This window comes from Panthera uncia, chromosome B4, assembly GCF_023721935.1.
Source record: "Panthera uncia isolate 11264 chromosome B4, Puncia_PCG_1.0, whole genome shotgun sequence".
In the NCBI taxonomy this organism is placed as follows: domain Eukaryota; kingdom Metazoa; phylum Chordata; class Mammalia; order Carnivora; family Felidae; genus Panthera; species Panthera uncia.
This window is the reverse complement of record NC_064809.1, coordinates 50,370,738-50,380,237: the sequence shown is the minus strand read 5'-3', so window position 1 is coordinate 50,380,237 and position 9,500 is coordinate 50,370,738. Positions and strand designations below refer to the sequence as shown.

The 9,500-nt window shown below is 37.1% G+C and overlaps 1 protein-coding gene across 1 annotated transcript in view; it reads left to right on the top strand.

The window, feature by feature from the left end:
• PLCZ1 (phospholipase C zeta 1) overlaps positions 1 to 2,809 on the top strand; it is a 45,520-nt gene extending 42,711 nt beyond the window's left edge. The window contains exons 13-14 of the mRNA XM_049625155.1: positions 1,725 to 1,874; positions 2,665 to 2,809. Coding sequence (XP_049481112.1) covers positions 1,725 to 1,874; positions 2,665 to 2,750 — 236 coding nt within the window. The 3' untranslated portion in view covers positions 2,751 to 2,809. The remainder of the gene's footprint in view (positions 1 to 1,724; positions 1,875 to 2,664) is intronic.
• Positions 2,810 to 9,500: the final 6,691 nt, after the last annotated feature.

The window sequence follows — 9,500 nt, the reverse complement described above, 5'->3', positions numbered from 1 at the left end:
TCTTTCTTTCTTTCTTTCTTTCTTTCTTTCTTTCTTTCTTTCTTTCTCTTTCACAAATAAAAAGACCTTCTCATAGAATACATATGATATATGTGAGACAGAGAAAGGGAGACTGTTTATAGTGAATTAGGGTTGGAGGAGGAAGATAAGTCAGTATAAGAATTTTGTGCAGACATTTTGCAGTGTGTATAAAGAACTGACTCTTAGACCTGCTCCTGTACTCTATGGAGTTTTCTCTTTTCTTTTTTTTTTAAATTAACTTATTTATTTTGAGTTAGAGAGCATGAGTGGGGGAGGGGCAGAGAGAATGGGGGACAGAGGATCTGAAGCAGATTCTGTGCTGATAGTGGAGAACCCGATGTGGGACTCGAACTCATGAACCATGAGATCATGACCTGAGCCAAAATCAAGAGTTGAACACTTAACTGACCGAGCCACCCAGGTGTCCCAGAATTATTTCCTTTCTTAAGGCAAGGTAATACATTCATTATACCCGCGTGAGTCAATTGGTTTAATATTTTCATGGGCATAGACAGTATTCTGGATCACTCTCAGGTAAATGTGTGCTTGTTGACCACAGATGTACCACAGAAAACAAATTCTTTACAATTTGTGACAAATTAGTCACAAATTCTTTAATGCTTCTGGAAGGGTGACCTAAAGAGCAAAACCTATTGACATAGCAGGCATAGCATTACCTTTGTACATGAAAACAATATTATTTCACCCTGAACCTTTGAGTCTTTATTAAGTAGATTTTATATTTTATCTGGATGTGAATTTCTTTTTTAATTTTTATTTATTTTGGGAGACAGAGAGACAGAGTGCAAACAGGGGAGGGGCAGAGACAGAGGGAGACACAGAATCTGAAGCAGGCTCCAGGCTCTGAGCTCCAAGCTGTCAGCACAGAGCCTGATGCAGGGCTTGAGCCCACAAAGCATGGGATCATGACCTGGGCTGAAGTCGGACGCTTAACTGACTGAGCCACCCAGGGCCCCCGGATGTGAATTTGATTCCATTAAAATTACACTTAAGAATTGGATGATTTGGGTCATATCGTGATGGATTTCTTATTTGGCAAGAAATTGTTGTTTGGGATGATTTATTTTGCTAGAGATCTAACTTACTCATCAACTTGGGACTTTAAAGTGAGCACTTAGTCAAAAGAAGGATCAAAGGCTGGCTTTGGAGCACTTAGCTCTTAGGCCAACAACTGTCTATGGGGTTCTTCCCATAATAGGAACTGCTATAGAAAAATTATGTTATTTCATGTATTTGTTACTGAAATGCCCAAACATAGCATTCATGTTGCTTAATGAAAAATTTCTGCTCTGAAATCAGACTCCATTTGTTTGAATTCCTGTCCTGCCACTTAATGACTATGTATGTGAAACCCTGAGGAAGTTGTGTAATATATTTCTGGCTCAGTTTTCTCATCCGTAAATATGGGTTGTAATAACCCTGATGGGTTTGTGGTAAGAATTAAATGACATTATCTACTTAAAGTTCTTATATTGCCCAGCAATACTAAAGACCCAATAGTTATTGCTACTGTCATTATTATTCCTTTCTCATTGGATGAGTGAAAAATTCAAGTGCTCTAAAACATAAGCTATTAACATTACTAAGTGTTGAAAAGAAAAATTTCAGAGAACAGCTATTATGTATTATTCCCTAAAGAACACGTCTATGATTCTTTGATTATATCTTCCTTTATCTTTCAGCTTTTAGTCCAAGATGGAATGAAACGTTCACATTTATTATTCAAGTGCCAGAATTGGCATTGATACGTTTTGTTGTTGAAAGTCAAGGTTTAATAACTGGAAATGAATTTCTTGGCCAATATACTTTACCAGTTTTAAGCATGAACAAAGGTAATATTCCTAAAAGTAACAGGATTGTGATACCAATTATAATTTAAATTTACCAAAGACACACATTGATATACCAAATAGCTCTATTCATGAGAGTCAGATGTAAAGGAAATTTTATGAATTGACACACATTTTCTCTCAGTGGAATTATAGAAATGTGTTTTCACATGGAAGGTGGGGTTGTGGTTTGGGATTGCTGGGAAGACAAATTAGACCAACTTGGTATGTATGAGCATTTCTTTACATGGATCATTGCTCTTTTGTTTCAATTAAGAGTAGTCATGACTACCACAAAGAAATAAAAGATGGGAATCAAAGAGAAGGGACAAGCAGTGACTCATTCTTCTACCCAAGGAGAGACTGGGAACCCAAGACAATCCCTTCTTGACTCTTTTCAGGGCTGCCTTTATGTTGTAGTCAGCTTGCTGGGGTGATTTATACTCTGCTCCCAATTAACTCATCCCAACGTGTTTGTGTTTACTTCTCTAACACCATCTGAGCTGTACCTTGGAAACAGAGTCTGAAGCAGAAGGGTGGTGGCTAATTTAGCACACTGCACTTTGAGAGAGAAGAAGTGTGAGCTGTGTGTTCAGCGTTAGGCAGTAAGAAGTCAAAATAGAAGCTTCAAATATTTTATAGTTTGTGGGGAATTAACACGCAAGATGAATATAACTATGCTGTCATAGTTTTTACCTATGCTTAGTAAAGATAATGTTCTTTCTCAGCAGCTCTATCGGGAATACTGCTAATTTATCTTTATTGTTCTAATTAGCTCTGATTCCTTTTGCAGGTTACCGTCGTGTTCCTCTGTTTTCCAGAATGGGCGAGAGTCTTGAGCCTGCCTCACTGTTTATTTACGTTTGGTACGTCAGATAGCAATTAATAGCACCTGACATATCATTAGCTATACATCGTAATAAAACAGCCAAAATGAATGTCTATATCTTTTTTTTTAACATGAAGCAAAATAATTATTTGCAAAAACAGAAATATTGAACAAGTTCACCTGTAACGCGCAAAATAGAATGGTGGAAAAAGGAGAACCAAACCTTCAGAGGTTCGCAACAGTGTGGCATTCTTGTCAGCCAGATTTTCCTGTTCCTCTATTGCTGAAGCTGCTCTTGCCACCTGCTTGTATCATTTTAAATTGGTAGAACTTACAAGCTCTTAAAATATGTCTGATTATATAAGATATGTTGGCAAATATTTATCAGTAAAAAGAAATGTGAAATCTAAGAGTGTTTTAACTTCTTGACACCCACTACTGCAAGTGGTAGTGAAAAGGAATTAGATTCCCAGGTGCTTTGTGCCCTTTTATATCCTAGACAGTAATTAGCCCCTGCCTTCTCGAGCTAGTTCTTAGATGCTGTGCATTGGATTTGGTACCCTGTAATTACACAGACATTTTTATGAGTGTATATGAAATTGATTTGCAGTCAAATGGAATTCAATCTCCATACCTGTAAAAGAGATCTACTACGTGGGCTTCTAGGCTTGCATCTCTGAATTAACCCACAATGTTTCTGAATCTGTGCTAAATGTACTTTGAAGGTTGTATCTTGGTCAGAGATGGGATTCCTGTGCTATTTCATAGGCTGGGCTTCTCACTATCAGCAGGATTTTGATTTACTAAATGATATATGGAGAATAATACAGTTTCTTATGAACTCTTCTTCAAAAAACAGGCATATTAATACTTATCCTACTGCATTGTTGCATGGAGTGAGGCGAAAGTACCTAGCACAATTTTCGACTGATTAGGGGACCCTGATAGGTATTTGTTGAAATTAAATCTGAACTTATAACTAAAATCACAAATGATGGTTTGAGGTGTTTACTAATGTATTATCTCTTGCTGGCTAGAAAAATAAAAAATAACCCATTTACCATATTTTACTACTATGACTTACCCTCAAAACCAAATATTTAAAATAATAATGCCACCGGGAATTCAAATACTGAAGCCATAAGTAGTAAGAACTGTCCCAGTACATCATCATCAAGATGCTCTCTTATACAGTTTCTAGATTTAAGAGTGGGGTACACTCTTCCCATAGGGGGGCACAGCCACTTCCCAGAGGGATGCTTTTTATTTTGCTAGATAAGAAAAAGATCTCGTTTAAAACACCTATTGTTCAGAACATTAGCAGGTGAGATATTCAGCCCATTGGCCCAAGGCTTTAACCTTTTCTAAACTCCTAAAGCCTTTTGAAGATCTGGAATTCCATGAGATTTAAAGACTGATCAGGTGAGTTAGGCAAGAGTTCACTAATTCTACAGCAGTATAAACTTCTATTTCTTGTTTATACCACCAAGATTTGAAATGAGGGAGGAAAAAAGATATATGTATTTTTTTTCTCACTTTTTCTTCAGGTACTAATTAAATTCAGCTAACTTTGAAGACCAAATCCTTCATTTTCAATATCCCCACTCTACATCAGAAAGGCATTTTTGAGAGGAAGCATTTAGATTATTTTATTTCCTGTCCAATAATCTTATAATACCCTTAAACATCTTTGGTTCCATTTTTTGTATACATTATTTATCATTTACTTTCCTTTTGAATTGTACTGGAATATTATTATTATTGTTCTTGTTACTACTACTATTATTATTATTATTATTATTAATTTTCTCACAATAGAAACTACCATAGAAACTCCAGAGCCAGGGAATGTTCTCACTTTAGAGAAAGTTGGGAATGATGTGAGAAGCCATCTTTGACTCATCCTGTCTAGGCATAATTCACTTGCAGGAAAAAATAGTGTTGGTGGGGGGAAGGAAACAGAATGAAAGGGCTAAATGAGCCCTTGGGCTGTGGCAACAGATTACCTCTTAAATTCTTAGGGGAAATGTCAGTTCCTCAGAGAAGCTGTCTACAATCTTTTAGTCTAGGTCATGTTTTTTGGAGTACATTTCCATACAACTGACAAAATGATAGCCAGGAACTGCTGTGGCACTATCAGGTAGGCCCTGTCATTGGTAGGAGCTTACCTGATGCTTACATTTAGGCAATAGTGTTCTGTTGACCATGACCGACTTCACAGAACAACACCAGACAAGGACACTCTGTGACTACAATGGGTCAAGAAAAAAACAAGATTACTTTGTAGCCATGACTAAACACGTGAATATTGTCCAAAAACAAAAATGCCAAACATCTTCCTATCCTGGCTAATGTGAATGGCTGTTGATTGTTTACCAATTATACCTTTTGCCTTGATCTATTCTTTTTATCTTATGGATGAGATTTATTCCAATCATAGAATTGCCCCCAATTCTTGACAACATCCAATGCGGAGGAGAGCCCTACTTCCTTGAAGCCCCCACAAACCATCTAACACAAGCCTAAATCCAATATTAAGTGCTCTTCAATATCCTATCACTGAGTTGCTCGATGGTTCCCCATTTGTGCATCTCTCTCATTACAACAAGCATAAACCCAACTGTATGTGTTCCTGGTGATCTTTGGCTGGAGGGCATAGACATAAACTTGGCTTCTCCTTCTGTAACATGTACTGCCATATAGTGATCAGTGCGACAGGAAAGTTTTGTTATGTTGTTGATTGTGACATTTTCTCTTTTTTTAATGCTTGTGGTTGTTTAGGGCCTCAGATAGAAAACAGAAAGAGCACAATCTCCCCATTTAGACTTACTCTGACTTTTGTTTGAGAGATGGTGGCCACTGGAGGCCAATGATGCTGGTTGCTGAGGAGTGAAGTTGCTCTATCTCTTAAAGAAATGTGGAGAAGCTCCCTGGAGCCATAAAAAGAGGTTTTTATTGTAATTTTGGGTAGTACATTGTGCTTCTGAGGGATACAGACAATGCACCCAAGATAGTACCTCCAAAGGTTGCAGTTAAAACCTTTATGCAAATTTCAAGGAATATTTGGGAGCCCCAGTGGTAAGAAGCTCACGTTGTGGATTGGTATACAGAGAATGGAATCACTTTCAGTGAAGGCTTTATGGACTTGAACAATGAACATTTTATTGGGACAATACATGAATTTCATTTTGCAGAAGTAATTAAGATTCCATAGTCTTGGTGCTATATAAACGTTGGTTAAATTGCATTTATTTCAAAGTAATAACCCCCTAGAAATATTTGCACCAACAAAAGATTCTTATGATGCATTTTTGATTCTTAGACCATGAATTTGAGGTCTCTGTATAACTAGAGCACACATTTTTACCAGCTATTAGAAATCTCCATTTCAAACATCAAAGGGATGGATTAAAGTGGTGTTTGAATTTATGATAGATTGGAATCTATGTGTCTTATATAGTTACACACCAGCCCAACACCTGGTGGTAGTTGGGGGAGAGTTGATGTTAAATGCCTTAACAACTTACACGTTTTCAGCAACACATGGCCTCTTTCTACTGTCCCTGTGTAAACAGTTTAACTTTCACACTTCCAGTCCTCTTTCCTGTTCTTCTCCCAGGACAGTTACTTTTCTAACATGAGACATATCTGTAGCATCAGCAGTACCTAATATATGCTGATATTAAACATAAATTAACCTAAATCCTTTCAACAATCCTATATTTTACTGTTAACAAAACAACCCCAAAACATTAAACTTGTCCAGGGTCTATAGTAAATGCCAGAATCTAGGTTACTGGTCCAGGGCAGTCTGTGAAAAAAAAATAATGCATTGATTACATCACACAATATACAAAAATTAACTCAAAATGGATTATAGACCTAAATGTCAAACTATGAAATTAAAACAAAAACTATTAACCTTTTAGAAGAAAGAAGATAGAATATTCTTATAACTTTGGGGTAGGCAAGGGTTTGTTGGAACATTAAACCATGACATATAAAAGAGATGGTAAGTTGGACTTCACTTAAAAAGAAAAGAACTTTTGCTTTTTGAAATACAAAAATGAAAAGGCAATTTACAGAATGGGACAAAATATTTGTTTTAATTTTATTTTTATTTTTTTAAATTTACATCCAAGTTAGCATATAGTACGACAATGATTTCAGGAGTAGATTCCTTAGTGCCCCTTACACATTTAGCCTATCCACCCTCCCACAACACCTCCAGTAACCCTCAGTTTGTGTTCCATATTTATGAGTCTCTTCTGTTTTGTCCCCCTCCCTGTTTTTATATTATTTTTGTTTCCCTTCCCTTATGTTCATCTGTTTTGTTTCTTAAAGTCCTCATATGAGTGAAGTCATATGATATTTGTCTTTCTCTGGCTAATTTCGCTTAGCATAATACTCTCTAGTTCCATCCATGTAGTTCGAAATGCCAAGATTTCATTCTTTTTGATTGCCAAGTAATACTCCATTGTATATATGTACCACCTCTTCTTTATCCATTCATCCATCGATGGACATTTGGGCTCTTTCCATACTTTGGCTACTGTTGATGGTGCTGCTATAAACATTGGGGTGCATGCGTCCCTTCAACACAGCACACCTATATCCCTTGGATAAATGCCTAGTAGTGCAATTGCTGGGTCATAGGGTAGTTCTATTTTTGGTATTTTGAGGAACCTCCATACTTTTTTCCAGAGTGGCTGTACCAGCTTGCATTCCCACCAACAATATAAAAGAGATCCTCTTTCTCCACGTCCTCACCAATATCTGTTGTTGCCTGAGTTGTTAATGTTAGCCATTCTGATGAGTGAGGAGATATCTCATTGTGATTTTGATTTGTATTTCCCTGATGATGAGTGAAGTTGAGCATTTTTTCATGTGTCAGTTGTCCATCTGGATGTCTTCTTTGGAGAAGTGTCTATTCATGTCTTTTGCCTGTTTCCATTAGGTATTCTTTCCTGCTTTGTCAAAGATTAGTTGGCCATACGTTTGTGGGTCCATTTGTGTGTTCTCTATTCTGTTCCATTGATCTGAGTGTCTGTTCTTGTGCCAGTACCATGCTGTCTTGATGATTACAGCTTTGTAGTATAGCTTGGAAGTCTGGGATTGTGATGCCTCCTGCTTTAGTTCTCTTTTTCAAGATTGCTTTGGCTATTCAGGTCTTTTGGTATTCTGGTTCCATACAAATTTTAGGATTATTTGTTCTAGCTCTGAAGAATGCTGGTGTTATTTTGATAGGGATTGCATTGAATATGTAGACTGCTTTGGGTAGTATCTACATTTTGGCAACATTTGTTCTTCCTATCCAGGAGCATGGAATCTTTTTCCATTTTTTTGTATCTTCTTCAATTTCTTTCATAAGCTTTCTATAGTTTTCAGTGTATAGATTTTTCACCTCTTTGGTTAGATTTATTCCTAGGTATTTTATGGGTTTTGGTGCAACTGTAAATGGGATCGATTCCTTGTTTCTCTTTCTGTTGCTTCATTGTTGGTGAATAGGAATGCAACCGATTTCTGTGTGTTGATTTTATATCCTGCAACTTTGCTGAATTCATGGATCAGTTCTAGCAGTTTTTTGGTGGCATCTTTTGGGTTTTCCATATAGAGTATCATGTCATCTGTGAAGAGTGAAAGTTTCATCTCCTTCTGGCCAGTTTGGATACCTTTTATTTCTTTGTGTTGTCTGATTGCAGAGGCTAAGACTTCCAATACTATGTTGAATAACAGTGGTGAGAGTGGACATCCCTGCCTTGTTCCTGACCTTAGGGGGAAAGCTCTCAGTTTTTCCCTATTGAGGATGATATTAGCATTGGGTCATTCATATATGGCTTTTATGATCTCCAGGTATGCTCCTTCTATCCCTACTTTCTTGTGGGTTTTTATCAAGAAAGGATGCTGTATTTTGTCAAATGCTTTCTCTGCATCTATTGAGAGGATCATATGATTCTTGTCCTTTGTTTTATTGATGTGATGAATCACATTGATTGTTTTGCGGATATTGAACCAGCCCTGCATCCCAGGTATAAATCCCACTTGGTTGTGGTGAATAATTTTTTTAATGTATTGTTGGATCTAGTTGGCTAATATCTTGTTCAGGATTTTTGCATCCATGTTCATCAGGGAAATTGGTCTATAGTTCTCCTTTTTAGTGGGGTCTCTGTCTGGTTTTGGAATCAGGGTAATGCTGGATTCATGCTGGCTTCATAGAAAGAGTTTGGAAGTTTTCTTTCCATTTCTATTTTTTGGAACACCTTCAAGAGAATAGGTGTTAACTCTTCCTTAAATGTTTGGCAGAATTCCCCTGGAAAGCCATTTGGCCCTGGACTCTTGTTTTTTGGGAGATTTTTGATTACTAATTCAATTTCCTTACTGGTTATGGGTCTGTTCAAATTTTCTGTTTCTTCCTGTTTCTGTTTTGTTAGTGTATGTTTCTAGGAATTTGTCCATTTCTTCTAGATTTCCCATTTTATTGGCATATAATTGCTCATAATCTCTTAGTTTTTTTTTTTTTTTATTTCTGCTGTGTTGGCTGTGTACTCTCCTCTTTCATTCTTGATTTTATTTGTTTGGGTCCTTTTTCTTTTTAAGAAACTTTTAAAAATGTTTTTTAATTTATTTTTGAGACAAAGCATGATCAGGGGTAGGAGCAGAGAGAGAAGGAGACACAGAATCTGAAGCAGGCTTCAGGTTCTGAGGTGTCAGCACAGAGCCCAATATGGGGCTCGAACTCACAGACCGTGAGATCATGACCTGAGCTGAAGCCGGATCCTTAACCGACTGAGCCACCCAGG